The following is a 23,163-nucleotide window of genomic DNA, read 5'->3' on the forward strand; positions in this document are numbered from 1 at the left end:
CAAAGCACCAGGCAATGTTAAATTATTCCATAATCTGGATTTCTAGGACTGGTTTTATTTTCCCCAGAAAATGATGAAGAGTTCACTTTTGTGTTACTGAAGGCACTCTTCTCAGCATTTTATACTTAATTATCTCACTGAATCCTTATAACAGCCCTAAGAGATGATGCTTTATCCTCCCTATGGATTACAGAAAAGAAGCTCAAGATTTAAGTTACTTGCTCAAGGTCATACAATTGTGGGGCTGGAATTCAAGCCCAGGTGGCCCAACCCTGAGTCTACATTCTCAGTCCCTCCTCTCCCAGGGCTGCCTCTGCTTCGCATGACACAGGTACCCTCCTACCCTGAGGACATCCAGTGGGCTTGGGCGCCAAGTTTAGGGATGAGCAATGCAAGGGCTGCTGCCGTGACTGTCACTGAGAATCCTGATGGGATCGATTGACCCTCTAGGGTTCTTCTAACCTACAGCCTGCTCATCGGGCTCTACGTGCCTCACCAGGAACCCCTGCTTAGTCAGCAGGATATAAGATGGAGCAAAGTGTGCCCACCCTTTAAAGTAGCATCTTTACAACAGGGTCTTTGCTGTCCAGAAGCCAGTACAGGCACACAGGAAGTGCTCAACAGAAGAACTTGTTGAGAGAAGTTTTCTAGCTACTGCAAAGTTTACTTACCCGTTCCAACATACAAAAATCTTTCCATTTTTAAATTTATACCTTTTGATATCTTAAAGCACATCTTAGAAAAGATCCTGATTTTGAGAGACTATGGAACATCATCTGGCCTCCTCTTTGACTGAAGGTTATGACTGAACAATCTCTGTGATGATGATGCCCTCAGGGGCGACTGAATAAAGCAAGATAATTGACTCACTCTGACACTAAATGGCTCCACACTTTTGTACAGAATATTTTATGTAATATGCATCAATGTAGGATATTACCATTTTAATACACAGGAAAGGGACATTTTAATACTGCTGACTGACCACTGAAAAGAAGTGCCAAATTTGGAAGGCTCTAGAAAAGAGGCACCTGCATCTGATATCCAGGGGAACAGAGCAGCCCTTCTGGTTGGCACTTCTAGGGTTCCGTGGTTTTCCCCTTCAGAACTCCTGGACTGACAAAAACGTCTCTCCCTCCTGTGCCTCGCGGGCTCACCAAGTGTCATTCCTTTATATCCCTCGGCTCCAGTTGCTTCAGGACATCCAACCTAAACACCTCTTCAGGGACCTGTAGCCAAGGGCAGGCCTTTTGCAGGCTCCCTGGCTCCCTGGGAGGCAGAAGGGGCCTCCCAGGACTGGAGGCTGCGAGGAGCAGCTCTTTCACGTCAATCTGGTCTTCATTGAAAGGTCGTTCAGAAAGCCCAGGGACTCAGCGGCTCCTGGAAGACCCCTGAGAAAAGCATCTAGAGACTACCTGTGAATTAACTGTCCACAAACTCCCAAGGAAACCTCTGGCAGGGATGAAAAGAAAGACTCTTACATCCCCCTTCCCACAGATACTACAACCCCAGGACCCACTCTTTGGACACTTAGCATTTGCTTCCCAGAACCTACCTTTCCCTTAAGGTAAAAAAAAAAAAAAAAAAAAAAACTAAACTGGTGAAAGAATTGTCCCCTAGGATCAACATTCTCTACTAGTATCTCTAGATGGCTATGAATAGCAAAGGATAAACCCGAAATTAAGAAGATCATTCTAATTTGGGCTGAAGACCAGATGCTGGTTAAACTCTGGGTCCCACCAATTGCCAGTATCACTTCTTACCTCCTTAGTTCAATCCAGGAGCATTACATTCAGAAATCCTGTCCACACAAGTGTGCCATCAGGGATGGGGTGAAATACTCTCTGTTTTAAATAACGTGTGTTTTTATGTTTTGACAAATCAGTATAAAAATCTCTACACAGAAGAGGCTGTGGCAAAGCTCCACGCATCTCAACAACTGTATTGTTGACTATTCTGTTCTGTGCCAATCGGCCACTGTGGGCAGGAGCTCTCCCCTAATGGCCTTTGCGATAAAGGCAGTGAGAGGCTCCGTCAAGGTACAAACAGGCAGACCTACTCTGAGTTTTCTCTCCAGCTTATGGAGAGGCTCTGGATATGGTCTCTGCCAGTTCAGTGATGGTGGAGGGAACACTTATCTGGGAGTTTATCTATGGAAAACAAAATGCATAGAGCTAAGCTATCACAGATGTTTGCTACCGTGTTGCTTATAATAGCTGAACATTAGGAACAACTTCAAAGCTCCCAAATAAAGGTCTAATTACATAAATTATGTTGTATCTATACATTGAGATTCTATATAGTGATTATAAGGCAGAATACTACTACTCAACAGCCTAGAAAGATAGTCATAGTGAATTGCTGGATGATAAAAGAAGGCTATAAGACAGTCTGTAAAGTGTGTGTGTGTATACATACACACACAGACATAAATATTTTTTTCTATGTGGCAAGGAAACATTTGAAGTATATGCCATGCCACGACGTGCTTACAGTTGTTAAAATGCTGTGTTTCTATACATTTTTTAATTGAAGTATGGTTGATGTACAATATTGTGTTCGTTTCAGGTGTACAGCATAGTGATTCAGTATTTTTGCAGGTTATTGCAAGATAATGGCTATAATTCCCTATGTTATATAGTATATTGTTGCTTATCTATTTTATACACAGTAGTTTGTTATTTTGGTATCTTTACATATACTTAAATGTATTTCCCAAAAGGACTGTACTAAACACGTGATAATTTTGCAAGCAGACTTTAAAAAAACTTAAGTTGTTGTAGTAGTTTCTTGATTCTAAGGCATTTCCCTCTCCTCCATATTTTAATATTTCTGAAACTGGGGTATATTTCAAGTCAGTGTATACATTTAACTTAGTGTTTCTTTTAACAACAGCATCTCGGGGTGGTCAGTCAACAACATCCAATAACTGAGGAGGGAATGTGGTGTTTAAAATGAGATAAATTAGCGAGAGTAAAGCGGTCTTACTGCCTTGGGCTGTGTCGGAGCTGGTGGGCTTGACGACCCTGTTTGCATCCTCATGGAGGGCTCCAAACCAGTCTTTGAGCCGGGAAGCGAGGTTCCTCAACTCCTTGTCCGTGCAGGCTGGAGAAAAGCAGATGGAAGAAACAGTGAGTCCGTGGGCCTTCTCCTCTTTTGAGCTCTCTACCCTCAACACGTGATGCTCCTAACAGACCTCCCTCTCCAACCAGGATATAGCTCCTTATGCCACTGTGAAAATGCCCCAAAGATGCTGCTCTCACAGGTAAAGAGTACGACAAAGGGAGAGCCGAGACGCCCATGGCAAGCAGCACCATGCAAAAGTGAACCTGGACTACCTTGGCACTCTGAAAGCAAGCTGGGATGCCCTTGCGATGATGCACCAGCCTCCAAAGACCATCACGGATCCCTTTTGCTAACCCGGTCAAACTTGCTATTGCAGTTGCCAGAGAAGATGTTTTCCACTGAACTCATGCCAAGAGATTAACATTTAGGAATAGCTAATGCTCTTAGGGAAAGGCTGCCTGGGACACCAAAAGACCCCAGTAAGAGTGACTCTCAATTTTGCTTTAGCCCACGTTTGGGTTTGTGGATGTGGCTTATGTTGCCGGCCTTTGAACAGACTGACTTGACTTTCCCCTATGGACAGATGGATGCCTTGTCCCTGGAAGAGTCCTTTCTATATGCAGCCCATCTTTAGCTATCTGGCTCATCTTTTAGGGTATGACAGAACAAGGCCAGTGAATACTCCTGAGAACAAGAAGAAAATCCAGGTGGGTGGATGGGTGCAGGCTATTTGACAGTCTCATAGAGAGCTAAGACTGGAGGAGAGAAATCCCCAAAGGAGGGACAATGGTGCAGAGGAGGGAGCTGACTTTCCCTAGCTGCCTGATTTTACCCTAATTCTGGGTGCTGAGAATTCTGACAAAGGGTGCAGGCAGTGGGCCACTCCCAAGACGCAGAAAAACCAGCAATGCATTTAGCGGTTGTTCGCATCCGGAGGGACAGGAATTAGAGACCTGAGGAGGTAAAGCCTCAGTAAATAAGAAGTGAACCCCACAACTGTCAGTTTTCCCAAATTCTAAAGCTGCAGGAGTCAGGCTGTGAAGCCAAGCAAGCCCCATTACAATGCAGAGCCAGGTTCTGAATGTCTCATGGTGCTGACAAGATGTAGATTAAGGCTAGAACCTATCAGTGCAGAGACCCCAGTGGAAGGCACGGGGGTAGTGACAAACGAGCAGAGGGTCTCGCTCAAACTCCCATCCAGCCTTCACTAAGTGCAGGCTCTCACTCAACTGAGGCGACCAGCCCCCATCTGAGCTGCAAAGGGATGAATCCCCTCCAGAAGACAATACTAGGCAGAGCCTCTCCTCATTTTTATAGTTCATGTCTGCTTTCAGGAAAGCCCAGCTTTCCTGAGCCTGGGGCTTGGTCCTTGATGGAGAACAAGAGCCAAAGCTCCCAGCCCTCAGGCAGGAAAGGACTCTCTTGCCCTCCATCTGAGGGGAGGTGGTGAGCAGACCCAGACTGGGTCTGTGCAACCTCGGTGCACGTGTATAGCTGCTTCCTTCCTTCCAGCCAGGAGCCAGAGCTAAACTCTGTAAAGCATGGAGTGTGTGGCCGCCATTGTTTATACGCAGGTTGCTAATGACCTCAAGACAATACCTGGCATTCAACAACCAGGACACGACTGTACCTTAAAACACCAGGCAGGCAATGGTACTGAGGTCTGTCGGGACAGGCAGCAGAGTATATAAGAGCTCTGGGGTCTCACTGCCTGCTGTGAATCCCAGCTGGACCACTGGCTGGCTGGGTGACTTAAGCCAGCCACTTCACCCCTCAGCACCTCCATTTCATCATCCGTAAACTCAGGGTATCATTATGTGACTATAAATTAGATGAGGTGTGTTAGAGGGCTTAGCAAAGCACATGGTATACAGTAATTACTCAGCATGTGCCAGCTATGATGTTTATTACCTCTACGATTGTTTTCATTTCTAAATTGACAACTTATCAGTAAATGTGGAGCAAATAGAACAGCATTCAGAAAACCAGTAAGACAAATATACCTAAACACAACTGGCTTTGGCCACACAGGAAACGGGTGAACACAGATACCTGTGCTATCCAACAGAGTTACCATTAGCCATTTGTGGCTATTTTCATTTAAATAAACTAAAATGAAATAAAAGTCAACATTTAGTTCCTCAGTTGCACCCACCCCATTCCAAGTACTCAGTAGTCACACACGGCTAGCAAATGACTCCATCTGGGAGAGCGCAGATACAGACTATTTCCATCACAGCAGAACGTTGTATGGCGAGCGCTGGATGAAGTTAGCTATCCCTTTGGGATTTCCAACTTTTGGAGGTCCATCATGATATCCTGACACGCAAGCCTGTGCCTCCAGTCCTTCCCTCTAATCTGTAGAGATTAGCCGAGGAAGGAGATCACAAGCTCGCTCAAGCTGGGAACCCGCATCTCATGCTGAGCCATAGGAGGAGGAGGAACTGTAGCTGATGGCGGCGCCACACGGCTCTGCCAGGTACCAGGACTGGCCCCCGGGTGCAGGCCCCCACTAACATGCTTATCGGCCCCAACTCAGACCCTCTGGGGAATAGAAGGCCCTCTTTTCTGACTTTTCAGACAGTACACAGCTCTAAACAGGAGAGGAGGTGGTCTGTTTTTCCGAGGAGAATGGGCTCTATAGTCAATCTCACATTTGAAAAATGGAAAATTAATAGCATCTATTTCTTCCTGATTGCCATGCACACCATCTATTCTAAATGTTCTTTGAGCAGAGAAAATTGCCAAGTCAACTTGGAAAGGAAATGAATCCCCATCTCACACTGCAGGATAAATTAGTCAGTCATGTTTAACTAAACCCTGACAGATGTGCAGTTAATCTGTATCTTTAGAAGACGGCTGAATTTCCCACCGACTTCCCAAAGTACACAGGCTTTGGATGGCTGATGGAATCAGGGACTGGAGTCTTGAAGGAGCAAATCTGTCGCTCAGGGAGAAGTCCTCAAGCAGGACACCACCGGCCTGGGTAGACAGAGGTCAGAAAGCTGAATCGGAGATAGGAGGCGCTCAATTACTGGGCCCTGTTCACTCACAGCGTCCTCAACCGAATGGTCCTTACAAGGACAAAGTCAGGCACAGTCTGCCTGGAGCCAGATATATCCCAGAGAAAAAAAATAATCAAAGGCGACAGCACACGGAGAGCTATTTGCTCAGATTTGGTATTCTAGCCATAACAGGCTGGCAATGGGAGACAAGCGCTTGCCTTTTAAGATGCCTATTATAGCCCCTGCTAAAGGTCGGAAAGGAGGACTAACGCTTTGAGAAAGAGGGGACCCGAAGGGTACCTCTCACACACTCGGTTCCTCCCTGGGGAAAAAGTAATTTCAGTGTGGAGGACACCATAAGACCACATCCACCGGCCGTCTCACGCTCTGCCTGGAGCTGGGCAACTCCTATGATCTCTAGAGGGGTGTCTGATGGTCTCCCCCCTCCTCCTGGTGAGAGAAGCAAGGTCCTCAGGCAACCAGCATCTGATCGTCAGAGGGAAAGATGCTTCTGTCTTGGGAAGGGATCTGGCTCAGTCACAGAGGCCGGGACTGGATCCCTGTCCATTACCTTACCTTCCCAAGTGGTGGGCGCAGTCAGTGCCCTGCCCTCCTACTCTCCATTCTCTTCCCTCTTGCCCCCAGCCCTGGCTTCAGCTCAGTTTTAATTGCTATCATCCTCCCAGTCGTCTCTGCTCAGCATCCTCTCCCTCAGTCTTTCCATATCTGCCTTCCTGTTCCTACAGGTTAGTCTCCATCTTCCTTCCATGATCTCAGTTCTGCCCAGCATGGCTAGTGTGTTGGTGGCGTCTTGGAGATCCACTGACCCCAATCGCCGCCTCCTCCCGTAGTCAGAGAATGGCCCTCAGAGCCTCAGGGCAAACACCTGGGCCTGATGTCCTGGACTCCCACGCAAAGTTGCCTGCTTCTTGCTAGCCCACTGCCAGCCCATGGTGCCACCATGACCTCCCACCACCAAGACAATGGTAACAGGCTCCTAATCGGTCTCCCCATCTTGCTCCCACGTTCCCTTCGCCGAACAGCAGCCAAAGTGATCTTTCTAAAATGCAGATTTGATCAAGTCACTTCCCCACTTAGCTACTCCACAGGTTCCCAACTGCTCACCCCAACTCCTCATGTGATCCATCTCTAGTCTCTCCTCCTCGGCCTCCAGGCTCTGCCCTGACTGTCCTTTCCACACACCTGTTCCCCCTGGAGCACATCTCTTCTCTTTGTCTTGCTAATGCCTATTCTCCATCAGATCTCTGCTTTAAAGGTATTTTCTCTCCGATTCTCTAACTCTCAAACCAGGTGAGTTTTCCCTTCTATAATGCTTTCGAAGTCTTGCTCCTCAGATGGCACTCAGCACACCTGTAACTTCTGGCTCAGTGTACATCTCCCCTTCTAGATCATAGCAACACAAAATATGCCCCGAGGCTGGCTCAGCCCTTGGGGCCCAGCACCTTATGCCCTCCTGGCATAAAGAATGGGATTTCCCTGGTGGCACAGTGGTTAAGAATCCGCCTGCCACTGCAGGGGACACGGGTTCGAGCCCTGATCCCAGAAGATCTCATATGATATGCCGCGGAGCAACTAAGCCTGTGCACCACACTACTGAGCCCATGTGCCACAACTACTGAAGCCTGCACACTGCCACAAACACAAGCCACCACAATGAGAAGCCTGCGCACCGCAACGAAGAGTAGCCCCCGCTCGCTGAAACTAGAGAAAGCCTGTGCACAGCAACAAAGGCCCAACACAGGCAAAAATAAATAAACAAACAAGTAAATAAAAAAGAAGGCTCTCAACGCATACTTATTAACTGGGTATAAAACAGTGCTCTTGCTGCCTTTTGTAAACTTCAGTCCGTCCATCTGGACAATGGCATAATAAGGCTTAGCTCATAGCATCACTGCATGGAGTAAGATGAGACACTATCAATAAAACATAGCTCAGGGCTTCCCTGGTGGCGCAGTGGTTGAGAGTCCACCTGCCGATGCAGGGGACACGGGTTCGTGCCCTGGTCCGGGAAGATCCCACATGCCGCGGAGTGGCTGGGCCCGTGAGCCATGGCCGCTGAGCCTGCGCATCCGGAGCCTGTGCTCCGCAACGGGAGAAGCCACAACAGTGAGAGACCCGCGTACCGCAAAACAAAAAACAAAAAAACATAGCTCACAGTTACTGGCATACAGCAGGGACTTGATAAATTTATGTTCCCCTTCCCATTTCCCAATTGTCTGCATAATATGTTAGAATTTTATTCTTACGCTTTTTTTAAAAAAAAAGCCTGAGGAGATGCCTAGGATATAAAGAATGACATCTCTCCTCTCCTTATTTTGTAGGTGGGTCAGTACAAGTCCAAGAGATTCAGGTTGTAATATATATCTGCCTTCCTCCAGGTGGAAAAGCTCCATGATGGGAGGGATTGGTCTGATTTCCCCACACCTGATATTCCCAGCACTTACCATAAAGATGGATACATAATTGTTGTTCAAAATATATGTATTGAAAGAAAACATGAACACAGTGGTTATAAAATCCCCAAGTCAAACAGCTATCAAGTGGCAGAGACAGGATTTGGATCTCGGCTATTATCTTGCTGGGCTGCCCCTGGGTCCTGGACCAGCTTTTTGGATTGATTGGGCTTGTGGGTAGCCAGTGCTAACTGAGGCAATTAATATACTTGGTCCATGATGCTCTGGGTTGAAAAAAAATCGAAACATCAGGCCCTCACAGGTAAAGGAAGCTCTGCCAGCAGAGTGCATGGGAGGAAGCTAGCTGAGTATCAGAGGATGGAGGGAGCATGTAGGCTCCCACCTTCATTAGCTTTGGTGTGAGAACAGTGGATCTTTGGAAGGACTGTGTCCAGTGTGCTGCCTTCCTGTTACGCTCCCAGAAGCATGTATCACCTGTGCAGCCCCTGGGGCTTTATTAGAGAAAAGTACAGGGCCACTGCATTACTCCAAATGTGCAGGAAGACAGTTCCCTCCCCAAGGAAAGCACAGCACTCGGGCAGAGAAGGGCCCAGGTAACGTGGTGCTCTCCCAGTGGGCTTTCCCTGTCTGTTTGGAAAATATGAACAGAATGCAATAAGCAAGTGTAAATAATGCACATGCAGCCTCTGTGGAAGGTATACAGCCCTGGAATGAAAATGTAGAAATCACTTTTTCTACCCGGGCACTCTCTCCCCTCTCCACAAGGCCTGAAGCTTTAAGAGGTATTAAGCGCGATGGGCTCTGAATGCAGACAGTGTTGAAACAAAGCCCGGAGTGCATCATGAGTGGCCCAGCTGACGGGAGGGAGAAGGATGCACTGTGGCCAACATCATAGGGTAGAAAGCGGTGACAAGGTCACTGCAGCCCTGGTGGGGTCATGAGAGAGGAGGGGGGCACTCTGATCTATGAGTATTTGCCTATGGAGGAGTTAGCCCAGGTCAGCAGTGCTTGGGGAGAGAGCGGATTGCTCCTTCACTGAACGAGCGTCAGTAGCCTGGCTCTGCCTGCCCCCATCACCTCTTCCTCCCTGGCTCCTCTGTCTTCCTTCAGACAAAGCCAAGGGCTAGTGAGGAAGTTTCAAAATAGGTAAAGTCTTTGGAAGGGGAGAGATAGGAGCTGGGAAACCTGTGCTCCTTTGAAAAGTGCTCCCAAGGGCGATGACTGGTGTTCCAAGCTGATCTCGGCTTATTGCTGACTTTGGGGGCTGAATGACACGCTGCAAAGCCCTCTTAGAGGATTAGAAAAGGGGAAGGTAAGGAAACAATCCGAGGTATAAAAATATGTAAGAGATGAGGTAAAAAATAGAAGTGGGGACAGACCATAGACATTCTGCATTTAGAGCTACAGTGTTAATATCTAACAGAGCAAGTGTGAGTGTGTCCATGCGTTACAAATCCTAACGGAAGCCACATTTGAACACCCAATTGGGGATGTTTGAAAATGGCAAATCCGACACACAAGCATTATAGGATATCTGTAAGCCTCTGCTAGGGAACCAATTACCGGTACACTCTTGAAACTCATGAAATCTTGCAACTAAAGAGCCAAATGAGCAAACCACCCGCCTGTCACATGGACCCTCCCTCCCCAACCCTAGCCTCACCAATGCTTAGCTCAGGACTCAGGCAGAAGCTAATATGAAAACAATAAGAATGTAACTTAAACTTTAGTGCCTCTGAAGGTAATTAAAGAGTTGGGCCAGACAGCAGTTTTCTCTGGAGCAGGCCGGGAGGCCTCTCAGAAATGAAGACCTGGTGCTGGTCCTTTCAAACTAATCTCCTTCAGCCCTTCTAGGTGCTGTTGTGCATAATTAGTTAATCAGAGCAGCAGTGGATCGATGCACTCAGAGTGTTTGCAATTAGCATCTTCTGTAAAAGGTCCAGCTGAGCCTTCTTCAGGGCCGAAATAGATGCCGGGCAGAGCCTGGACTGGATCGACTCAAGGATGTCTTCCTGAACTGCCTTGGCCTAGGGTCCAGCCTCTTCTTTCTACCCTGGCATCCTCATGCTGCTGGGAGCCTTCAGCCTCCTCTTCCCAAGAGGGACTGGGTCCCTCGCGCCACACAGCAAGTGCCCCAGTGCTGGTGGGGGGAGTGTGCAGGAACGCTGAGCAGGAGGTGCTACACTCCACGGGAGCTTGAAAGACAGGGAGGATGAGCAAGGCTACAGCTCCCTTGGGAATGTGGGCACTAATCAGCTAGAACTCAGAGAGGTGAGGGTTGGTTGATTCTGCTTAGCATGGTTTTTAGGAGCAATAACCAGTCATACTGCTTTAAAAGAATCCCAGGGAGGCAGGAGAGAGTATCTAGGCTCTGGAGAAAGACAGAGCTGAGCTCTGAAGCCAGCTCTGCCATCCTAGCTGAGACTGGACAGGTGACTTTTCCAATCATCAGTTTCCTCATCTGCAGAATGGAGGTGATGACAGAACAAGCTCGCAGCATTATGGGAGGACTGGACTAGAACAGACTTAAGTGTTGAGCACTCGGTAACCACTGGCTCTGAGATTATTTGTGTTTGTGGATCCACCAAGTGGAAAAGTATGGGAATCCAGAGCATGCGTGTGGTATTTTCACATGAAACAACCCCTGAAGCCAGCTAGTAGGATGTGATACTCCCCTGCTGTTTCTTAGAGGTTAGGCAACATTGCCAAGGTCCTACAGATGGTCAACAGTAAAACGGACGTTCAAACCCAGTTCTCCTGATTTGACATTCACTTGATCTGCTCACACACCATGACGCCTGGTGCCTGCCCCTGCACCTCTACTCCAGCCCTATAAGCAAGGGAGACCCTCTTCCCTAAGTTAAAGACCATACACTTGACTACAGGGGTCAGAACCCCACTCCCTGCCCTGAATACAAACAGGGGTTTGGCACTGCATTAAGAGTTCAAGCTTCTACATACAGATGGCCAATAGGCACATGAAAAGCTGCTCAACATCACTAATTATTAGAGAAATGCAAATCAAAACTACAATGAGGTACCACCTCACGCCGGTCAGAATGGCCATCATTAAAGTCTACAAAAAACAGGGCTTCCCTGGTGGCGCAGTGGTTGAGAGTCTGCCGATGCAGGGGACACGGGTTCGTGCCCCGGTCCGGGAAGATCCCACATGCCGCAGAGCGGCTGGGCCCGTGAGCCATGGCCACTGAGCCTGTGCATCCGGAGCCTGTGCTCCGCAACGGGAGAGGCCACAACAGTGAGAGGCCCGCATACTGCAAAAAAAAAAAAAAAAAAGGCTACAAAAAACAAATGCTGGAGAAGGTGTGGAGAAAAAGAAACTCTCTTACACTGTAGGTGGGAATGTAAATTGGTGCAGCCACTATGGAGAACAGTATGGAGGTTCCTTAAAAAACTAAAAACAGAATTGCCATATGATTCAGCAATTCCACTCCTGGGCATATACCCAGGCAAAGCTATAATTCAAAAAGATACATGCATCCCTATGTTCATAGCAGCACTATTTACAATAGCCAAGACATGGAAACAACCTAAATGTCCATCAGCAGGTGAATGGATAAAGAAAATGTATGTACACACCCACACATACACACACACACACATACACAATGGAACATTACTCAGCCATCAAAAAGGATGAAATAATGCCATGTGCAGCAACATGGATGAACCTATAGACTATCAATACTAAGTGAAGTCAGAAAGACAAATACCATATGGTATCACTTATGTGTGGAATCTAAAATACAACACAAATCAACATATCTACAAAACAAAAACAGACTCAACAGATAGAGAAAAGACTTGTGGTTGCCAAGTGGGAGAGGGGAGTATAGGAGGGAAGGATTGGGAGTTGTGATTAGCAGAGGCAAACTATTATATATAGGATGGATAAACAATAGGTCCTATTGTAGAGCACAGGGAACTATAGTCAATATGCTGTGATATTTTCCATAATGGAAAAGAATATGAAAAAGAATATATATATATATATATAACTGAGTCACTTTGCTGTAGAGAAGAAATTAACACAACACTGTAAATCAACTATACTACAATAAATTTTTTTTAAAAATTCAAAAAAAAAAAGTTCAAGCCTCTGGGTCTGACAGCCCTGGGTTTGAACACCAGCTCCCAGTGTACAAGTGGTTGTTTTTCACATAAGTCACTGCTCTTCTCCAAGCGTCGGGTTTTTCATCCATAAAATGGTGACATTAACAGTCTCAACCTCATGGGGTTGTGGTAGGGATTTACTGAGAAGATGAAGCTTTCAGAAACCAGCAGGCAGCCACCACCATCTTCTCCTCTGAGGAACATCAAGGGCTGGTAGCACTTACCCTTGGGAGGCTGAGAGATACGCTCCCAGCCATAGCAGTTTTAGTGGCAGAAAACACAGTCAGGACTTCCTGACGGGATTTTTAAAGCACATACAAGGTGAATCCCCACTTCTAATTGGAGGTCATCTAACAGAGATTTGAGCCAGGTTGTGCCTGCTCAAATTAAATTGCATTATTATATGTAATTCCAGTTTTTACTTTTCAGTGCCTAAAACATCAATATATATGCATGTTCTCTTACCCTTAGAGAGTGCATCGTTTTGTGTAAAGACAGGCATGAGCAAAGGAATTAGAGCCCCATTATTCAGGAGCTCACTAATAAAGTCCTTTTTTAAAAGCAAACTTTGAAAGAGCTTAAGATACTGGCATTAAACTGGGAGGAAGATGAGTTAAACTAATTAATGGTACAACCTACAAGAAAAGACAGAGACATTATAGAAGATGGCAGAAGAGTAAGACGCAGAGATCACCTTCCTCCCCACAGATACACCAGAAATACATCTACACGTGGAACAACTCCTACAGAACATCTACTGAAAGCTGGCAGAAGACCTCAGACCTCCCAAAAGGCAAGAAACTCCCCATGTACCTGGGTAGGACAAAAGAAAAAAGAATAAAGAGAAACAAAAGAATAGGGACGGGACCTGCACCAGTGGGAGGGAGCCATGAAGGAGGAAAGGTTTCCACACACTAGAAGCCCCTTCGTGGGCAGAGACTGCAGGTGGCGGGGGGGGGAGCTTCGGAGCCACAGAGGAGAGCGCAGCAACAGGGGTGCGGAGGACAAAGCGGAGAGATTCCTGCACAGAGGATCGGTGCCGACCAGCACTCACCAACCTGAGAGGCTTGTGTGCTCACCTGCCGGGGTGGGTGGGGCTGGGAGCTGAGGCTCGGGCTTCGGTCAGAGCGTGGGGAGAGGACTGGGGTTGGCTGCGTGAACACAGCCTGAATGGGTTAGTGCACCACAGCAGCCCGGGAGGGAGTACGGGGAAAAGTCTGGACCTGCCAAAGAGGCAAGAGACTTTTTCTGCCCTCTTTGTTTCCTGGTGCGTGAGGAGAGGGGATTAACAGAGCTGCTTAAAGGAGCTCCAGAGACGGGCGCGAGCCGCGGCTAACAGCGCGGACCCCAGAGACAGGCATGAGACGCTAAGGCTGCTGCCGCTGCCACCAAGAAGCCTGTGTGCAAGCACAGGTCACGCTACACACCTCCCCTCTGGGGAGCCTGTGCAGCCCACCACTGCCAGGGTCCCAGAATCCAGGGACAACTTCCCCGGGAGAGCGCACGGCGTGCCTCAGGCTGATGCAACATCATGCTGGGCTCTGCTGCCGCAGGCTCGCCCCGCACTCTGTACCCCTCCCTCCCCCCAGCGTGAGTGAGCCAGAGCCCCCGAATCAGCAGCTCCTTTAACCCCGTCCTGTCTGAGCGAAGAACAGATGCCCTCAGGCGACCTACACGCAGAGGCGGGGTCAAATCCAAAACTGAGACCCGCGAGCTGTGTACAAAGAAGAGAAAGGGAAATATCACCCAGCAGCCTCAGGAGCAGCGGATTAAATCTCCACAATCAACTTGATGTACCCTGCAACTGTGGACTACATGAATAGACAACGAATCATCCCAAATTGAAGAGGCAGACTTTGAGAGCAATATTTATTATTTTTTCCCCTTCTCCTCTTTTTGTGAGTGTGTATGTGTATGCTTCTGTGTGAGATTTTGTTTGTATAGCTTTGCTTTCACCATTTGTCCTAGGGTTCTATCCATCCTTTTTTTGTTGTTTTTTTTTAACTTAAAAATTTTTTTCTTAATAATTATTTTTTATTTTAATAACTTTATCGTCTTTCTTTCTTCCTTTCTTTCTTTTTCTTTCTTTCTTTCTACTTTTTCTCCCTTTTATTCTGAGCGGTGTGTATGAAAGGCTCTTGGTGCTGCAGCCAGGAGTCAGTGCTGTGCCTCTGAGGTGGGAGAGCCAACTTCAGGACACTGGTCCACAAGAGACCTCCCAGCTCCACATAATATCAAACAGCGAAAATCTCCCAGAGATCTCCATCTCAACACCAGCACCCAGCTTCACTCAATGACCAGCAAGCTACAGTGCTGGACACCCTATGCCAAACAACTAGCAAGAGAGGAACACAACTCCACCCATTAGCAGAGAGGCTGCCTAAAATCATAATAAGTCCACAGACACACCAAAACACACCACCAGATGTGGACCTGCCCACCAGAAAGACAAGATCCAACGTCATCCACCAGAACACAGGCACTAGTCCCCTCCACCAGGAAGCATACAGAGCCAAGTGAACCAACTTTAGCCACTGGGGACAGACACCAAAAACAATGAGAACTACGAACCTGCAGCCTGCAAAAAGGAGACCCCAAACACAGTAAGATAAGAAAATGAGAAGACAGAGAAACACACAGCAGATAAAGGAGCAAGATAAAAACCCACCAGACCTAACAAATGAAGAGGAAATAGGCAGTCTACCTGAAAAAGAATTCAGAATATTGATAGTGAAGATGATCCAAAATCTTGGAAATAGAGAGAATGCAAGAAACATTTAACAAGGACCTAGAAGAACTAAAGATGAAACCAGCAATAATGAACAACACAATAAATGAAATTTAAAATACTCTAGATGGGATCAATAGCAGAATAACTGAGGCAGAAGAATGGATAAGTGACCTGGAAGATAAAATAGTGGAAATAATTACTACAGAGCAGAATAAAGAAAAAAGAATGACAAGGATTGAGGACAGTCTCAGAGACCTCTGGGACAACATTAAATACACCAACATTTGAATTATAGGGGTTCCAGAAGAAGAAGAGAAAAAGAAAGGGACTGAAAAAATATTTGAAGAGATTATAGTTGAAAACTTCCCTAACAAAGGAAAGGAAATAGTTAATCAAGTCCAGGAAGCACAGAGAGTCCCATACAGGATAAATCCAAGGAGAAACACACCAAGACACATATTAATCAAACTACCAAAAATTAAATATACAAAGAAAACATATTAAAAGCAGCAAGGGAAAAACAACAAATAACACACAAGGGAATCCCCATAAGGTTAACAGCTGATCTTTCAGCAGAAACTCTGCAAGCCAGAAGGGAGTGGCAGGACAAATTTAAAGTGATGAAGGAGAAAAACCTACAACCAAGATTACCCTACCCAGCAAGGATCTCATTCAGATTTGATGAAGAAATTAAAAGCTTTACAGACAAGCAAAAACTGAGAGAGTTCAGCACCACCAAACCAGCTTTACAACAAATGCTAAAGGAACTTCTCTAGGCAAGAAACACAAGAGAAGGAAAAGACCTACAATAAGAAACCCAAAATAATTAAGAAAATAGGAATAGGGACATACATATCGATAATTACCTTAAATGTAAATGGATTAAATGCTCTGACCAAAAGACACAGACTGGCTGAATGGATACAAAAACAACACCCATATATATGCTGTCTACGAGAGACCACTTCAGACCTAGAGACACATACAGACTGAAAGTGAGGGGATGGAAAAAGATATTCCATGCAAATGGAAACCAAAAGAAAGCTGGAGTAGCAATTCTCATATCACACAAAATTGACTTTAAAATAAAGGCTATTACAAAAGACAAAGAAGGACACTACAAAATGATCAAGGGATCAATCCGAGAAGAAGATACAATTGTAAATACTTATGCACCCAACACAGGAGTACCTCAATACATAAGGGAAATACTAACAGCCATAAAAGGGGAAATCGACAGTAACACATTCATAGTAGGGGACTTTAACACCCCACTTTCACCAATGGACAGAGCAACCAAAATGAAAATAAATAAATTAAATGAATAAATAAATAAATAAATAAATAAAATTAAACACAAGCTTTAAATGATACATTAAACAAGATGGACTTAATTGATATTTATAGGACATTCCATCCTAAAACAACAGAATACACATTTCTCTCAAGTGCTCATGGAACATTCTCCAGAATAGATCATATCTTGGGTCCCAAATCAAGCCTTGGTAAATTTAAGAAAATTGAAATTGTATCAGGTACCTTTTCCGACCACAACGCTATGAGACTAGATATCAGTTACAGGAAAAGATCTGTAAAAAATACCAACACATGGAGGCTAAACAATACACTACTTAATAATGAAGTGATCACTGAAGAAATCAAAGAGGAAATAAAAAAATACCTAGAAACAAATGACAATGGAGACATGACCACCCAAAACCTATGGGATGCAGCAAAAGCAATTCTAAGAGGGAAGTTTATAGCAATAAAATCCCACCTTAAGAAACAGGAAACATCTGGAATAAACAACCTGACCTTGCACCTAAAGCAATTAGAGAAAGAAGGACAAAAAACCCCAAAGTTAGCAGAAGTAAAGAAATCATAAAAATCAGATCAGAAATAAATGAAAAAGAAATGAAGGAAATGATAGCAAAGATCAATAAAACTAAAAGCTGGTTCTTTGAGAAGATAAACAAATTGATAAACCATTAGCCAGAATCATCAAGAAAAAAAGGGAGAAGACTCAATAGAATTAGAAAGAAAAAGGAGAAGTAACAACTGACACTGCAGAAATACAAAAGATCATGAGAGATTACTATGAGCAACTCTACGCCAATAAAATGGACAACCTGGAAGAAATGGACAAATTCTTAGAAATGCACAACCTGCCAAGACTGAATCAGGAAGAAATAGAAAATATGAACAGACCAATCACAAGCACTGAAATTGAAACTGTGATTTAAAATCTTCCAACAAACAAAAGCCCAGGACCAGATGGCTTCACAGGCGAATTCTATCAAACATTTAGAGAAGAGCCAACACCTATCCTTCTCAAACTCTTCCAAAGTATAGCAGAGGGAGGAACACTCCCAAACTCATTCTACGAGGCCACCATCACCCTGATACCAAAACCAGACAATGATATCACAGTGAAAGAACACTACAGGCCAATATCACTGATGAACATAGAGGCAAAACTCCTCAACAAAATACTAGCAAACAGAATCCAACAGCACATTAAAAGGATCATACACCATGATCAAGTGGGGTTTATTCCAGGAATGCAAGGATTCTTCAATATATGCAAATCAATCAACGTGATACACCATATTAACAAACTGAAGGATAAAAACCATACGATAATCTCAATACATGCAGAGAAAGCTTTCAACAATATTCAACACCCATTTATGATAAAAACCCTACAGAAAGTAGGCTTAGAGGGAACTTACCTCAACATAATAAAGGCCATATATGAAAAACCCACAGCCAGCATCATCCTCAATGGTGAAAAACTGAAACCATTTCCACTAAGATCAGGAACAAGACAAGGTTGCCCCCTCTCACTACTCTTATTCAACATAGTTTTGGAAGTTTTGGCCACAGCAATCAGAGAAGAAAAGGAAATAAAAGGAATTCAAATCGGAAAAGAAGAAGTAAAGCTGTCACTGTTTGCAGATGACATGATACTATACATAGAGAATCCTAAAGATGCTACCAGAAAACTACTGGAGCTAATCAATGAATTTGGTAAAGTAGCAGGATACAAAATTAAAGCACAGAAATCTTTGGCATTCCTATACACTAATGATGAAAAATCTGAAAGTGAAATCAAGAAAACACTCCCATTTACCATTGCAACAAAAAGAATAAAATATCTAGGAATAAACCTACCTAAGGAGACAAAAGACCTGTATGCAGAAAATTGTAAGACACTGATGAAAGAAATTAAAGATGATACAAATAGATGGAGAGATATACCATGTTCTTGGATTGGAAGAATCAACATTGTGAAAATGACTCTACTACCCAAAGCAATCTACAGATTCAATGCAATCCCTATCAAACTACCACTGGCATTTTTCACAGAACTAGAGCAAAAAATTTCACAATTTGTATGGAAACACAAAAGACCCCGAATAGCCAAAGCAATCTTGAGAACGAAAACTGGAGCTGGAGGAATCAGGTTCCCTGACTTCAGGCTATACTACAAAACTACAGTAATGAAGACATTATGGTACTGGCACAAAAACAGAAATATAGATCAATGGAACAGGATAGAAAGCCCAGAGATAAACCCATGCACATATGGTCACCTTATCTTTGATAAAGGAGGCAGGAATGTACAGTGGAGAAAAGACAGCCTCTTCAATAAGTGGTGCTGGGAAAACTGGACAGGGACATGTAAAAGTATGAGATTAGAACAATCCCTAACACCATACACAAAAATAAGCTCAAAATGGATTAAAGACCTAAATGTAAGGCCAGAAACTATCAAACTCTTAGAGGAAAACATAGGCAGAACACTCTATGACATAAATCACAGCAAGATCCTTTTTGACCCACCTCCTAGAGAAATGGAAATAAAAACAAAAATAAACAGATGGGACCTAATGAAACTTAAAATCTTTGGCACAGCAAAGGAAACCATAAACAAGACCAAAAGACAACCCCAGAATGGGAGAAAATGTTTGCAAATGAAGCAAGTGACAAAGGATTAATCTCCAAAATTTATAAGCAGCTCATGCAGCTCAATATCAAAAAAGCAAACAACCCAATCCAAAAATGGGCAGAAGACCTAAATAGACATTTCTCCAAAGAAGATATACAGACTGCCAACAAACACATGAAAGAATGCTCAACATCATTAATCATTAGAGAAATGCAAACCAAAACTACAATGAGATATCATCTCACACCAGTCAGAATGGCCATCATTAAAAAATCTAGAAACAATAAATGCTGGAGAGGGTGTGGAGAAAAGGGAACACTCTTGCACTGCTGGTGGGAATGTGAATTGGTGCAGCCACTATGGCGAACAGTATGGAGGTTCCTTTAAAAACTACATATAGAACTACCATATGACCCAGCAATCCCACTACTGGGCATATTCCCCGAGAAAACCATAATTCAAAAAGAGTCATGTACCACAATGTTCATTGCAGCTCTATTTACAATAGCCAGGAGATTGAAAGAACCTAAGTGTTCATCATCAGATGAATGGATAAAGAAGATGTGGCACATATATACAATGGAATATTACTCAGCCATAAAAAGAAACGAAATTGAGTTATTTGTAGTGAGGTGGATGGACCTAGAGTCTGTCATACAGAGTGAAGTCAGTCAGAAAGAGAAAGACAAATATAATGCTAACACATATATATGGAATCTAAGAAAAAAAAATGAAGAACCTAGGGGTAAGACGGGAATAAAGACACAGACCTACTAGAGAATGGACTTGAGGATATGGGGAGGGGGAAGGGTAAGCTGTGGCAAAGTGAGAGACTGGCATGGACATATATACACTACCAAACGTAAAACAGATAGCTAGTGGGAAGCAGCCTCATAGCACAGGGAGATCAGCTTGGTGCTTTGCGACCACCTAGAGGGGTGGGATAGGGAGGGTGGGAGGGAGGGAGACACAAGAGGGAAGAGATATGGGGACATATGTATATGTATAACTGATTCACTTTGTTATAAAGCAGAAACTAACGCACCATTGTAAAGTAATTATACTCCAATAAAGATGTAAAAAAAAAAAAGAAAGAAAAAGAAAAGACGGATAGATTTCCCTGTTAAACCCATTAAGACTATTCTTAGTAACCAGATTTGAGGAGACTTTAATGGTTCTCTTGATTCTAATGATAATCCTTCATCTGGAAAAAGAAATACATTTAGAAGTTGCACAACATTTGTAAATGTGCATTAGTGGAGTAGCACTTATTTTTCCCCCTGAATAATCTAGGGCAAGGAGGTTAGCTCAATGAAATAAGCTTTTAAATTTTCTGATAAGATCCACAGATTTTCCACACTCTGGGCAAAACAAAATGTTGAATATGCAAAATACTGGTTAAAAATGCCAACTCTGGCTTTAATTGTGTTTCCCAGGTAGTGAGTAGGCATTTCCCTACCTGGGAAACCTAGACTAGATGAGCAGTACTGCAGAAAACAGCAGTTTTACGGAGGGATTTCATAGCCAACCAGATTTCCTAGGTCCTCAACTAATAAAGACTAAGCTGGAAAAAATGACATCTGTTCTCACCTCAAATCAGCAATGGCAGATGCTTCAGGACAAGGTGTGAAATGCAGCATCCACCTGGACTTCTGAGAGCAGTGGGAGTGGGCAGAGCTCTGGGAAAGGGGCAGGGACGGGGAGGGTCAGTCCCTGCCTGGGCCATCCCACCGCAGATGGGCAGACCAGTGTCTGCAAGTCACTTTGTGTTTGTTAATGTATGAGCTCAAATGGCTGATGACAGTCAGGGAAGACTTCCAAGAGGAGGTGGGACCTCAGCTGAGGCTCATGTGCAGGGAGGATTTTGAAAAGGAGAAGACATTCCAGGCAGGTCTTAGAAATAATGAGGAAGCCAGTTGAAATGAAGTGACTGTTTGATTTTTACAGCTGATTTATATTTAAATTAGCTCTGCTCAAATTAAACACACCAACTTTAGCATAATTCACTCTAATTCTAAATCATAAACATATATAAAAATCAAAGATATAAATGTGTGTGTATATATAAAATCTTCTGTGTATCTGCTCAAAGATATCCCATTATTTTACACATTATATAAATGCTTATGTGCATTCCAAGGACCATTTTCTGACCAGGTAACACTTACTATTCCAGGACTGATACTAGCCTGTATCTGCAAGAGGTTTTAATAACAGAAAATATATTTTTAAGGTACATATAAGAAGAATCTCCATTCCTAACTGGCAATTTGTGTCCAGTGTAATCTGTTCAAATTCAATGTGCAAATCTGTGCATTTTTAAACATAATTTAAGTTTCTGTGTTTTTTAATACCTAAAGAACCAATACATGCGTGTATGTTTTTACCCTTAAACATGGCATAAACTTTGTTATTTAATGGGACAGGAAGCCCCAAAGGATTGGCAGAAGACCATGACTGCCAAGCTTGGGATGGAGATCTGATGTGAATGGCCTGGGATGTGTATGGAACCTGAGATGGCTCTTTAATTTGTGGGTGAGAGGGGGACATCAGATTAGGTGGGGACCAGGAGTAGATTCACCCCAAATACAGAAAACCACAAGTTCCTCTTAGTCCTTCCCCAGAACTCCTCCCCTTCCTGGTCTAGAGTGGATGGTGACATGGGTATATGGGCTGATTGGAAGATTGGTAGCACCACCCTCTTCCTGTGACAAAGGTCAAGCAGTACCTCCAGGGGTACTGGAGTTGGAGGCTAGGGTAAGAGGGTAGAGGTGGGAGCTGGAACTGAAAACTCCCAGTTGGAACTGAGGCCAGGACAGAATGATCCTGGAGATGCCTGGAGCAGATGCATCCTGGCATCTTCACTCTCATGCTTCTAGTGGACAAACTGATAGAGGACCAGGATAAATAAGGCAATGTCTAAGGAAGAGCTGCCTTCTGAAACCATAAAGGGTGTCTTAAGCTATTCCAGATCTTGCCAGGTTCAGTGTCTGACTCACTATTCTTTTCACTCTTCAGGTTATGCAACTCACTCTAAATTTGTCTCCACCTTACCCTGGAAGACTTAGGGCACAAATGGGTATAGTGACTTGACATGATAAGAGGACGGTATCCAAGCCTCAAGGGACCTCCTCTGGACTCACAGAGGACCTTGTGACTGGCACAAAGATGAAATAGTAGCTATTATTTCTTCTATTTTTAGAAACACTTCTATATTTGATCCCAATTGCCTCTTTAGACATCTAGTATCTAACAAGGCAGCATGACACAGCTAGCAATTTCCCTGTTCCCCTCCTAAATATCATATATAATCAACAATGCAAACAGAAAAAAATACCATAAATTCCATTTTCAGTAAAACTAGAAAAGAGATATAATCCCTAGCTTTGAACAATATTGCAGAAGCCACCCAGATGGAAGTATAATGTCCAGATAGGCCAGTAAAAAAATATCAAAAATATGTTTCTGATAAGTGAAGGACTCCTCCTGAAGTGATAGATCAGCATTTCCTGTTCAGCAAAAACTAAGAGATCTGAAGAAAGGACAGGGCACAGATCAAGCAGAAGCTATACAGGTAGGAAAAAAACAATAAGAAAGCAGGAAAAGAGTGTAGTTGCCTAGGGGCAGCAGGTCCCAGAAAATGCTCACAGCATTGTTCTTTCTGCTGGCAAGAGGCACTCCAACGTGCAAGAGCAGCAGAGACAGCTGATGAGAGAAACCCTCTTGGGGCTGATCTGTTTCATAGAAACAGAAAGAAACACAGAGGAGCCATTTTAGCAGGAAGCCATCTGTCACTGGTGACCCTGAAGCAGAGTGCTTTTGGATTGTGAAGGCTACAAAAAT

General features: G+C 44.3%; 1 protein-coding gene across 1 annotated transcript in view; it reads right to left on the reverse strand.

The window, feature by feature from the left end:
- The window catches only part of SPOCK1 (SPARC (osteonectin), cwcv and kazal like domains proteoglycan 1), a 547,123-nt gene that overhangs the window by 15,356 nt on the left and 508,604 nt on the right, over window positions 1-23,163 (reverse strand). Inside the window, exon 6 of the mRNA XM_060091966.1 lies at window positions 2,989-3,105. Coding sequence (XP_059947949.1) covers window positions 2,989-3,105 — 117 coding nt within the window. The remainder of the gene's footprint in view (window positions 1-2,988; window positions 3,106-23,163) is intronic.

This window comes from Mesoplodon densirostris, chromosome 3, assembly GCF_025265405.1.
Source record: "Mesoplodon densirostris isolate mMesDen1 chromosome 3, mMesDen1 primary haplotype, whole genome shotgun sequence".
Classification (NCBI taxonomy): domain Eukaryota; kingdom Metazoa; phylum Chordata; class Mammalia; order Artiodactyla; family Ziphiidae; genus Mesoplodon; species Mesoplodon densirostris.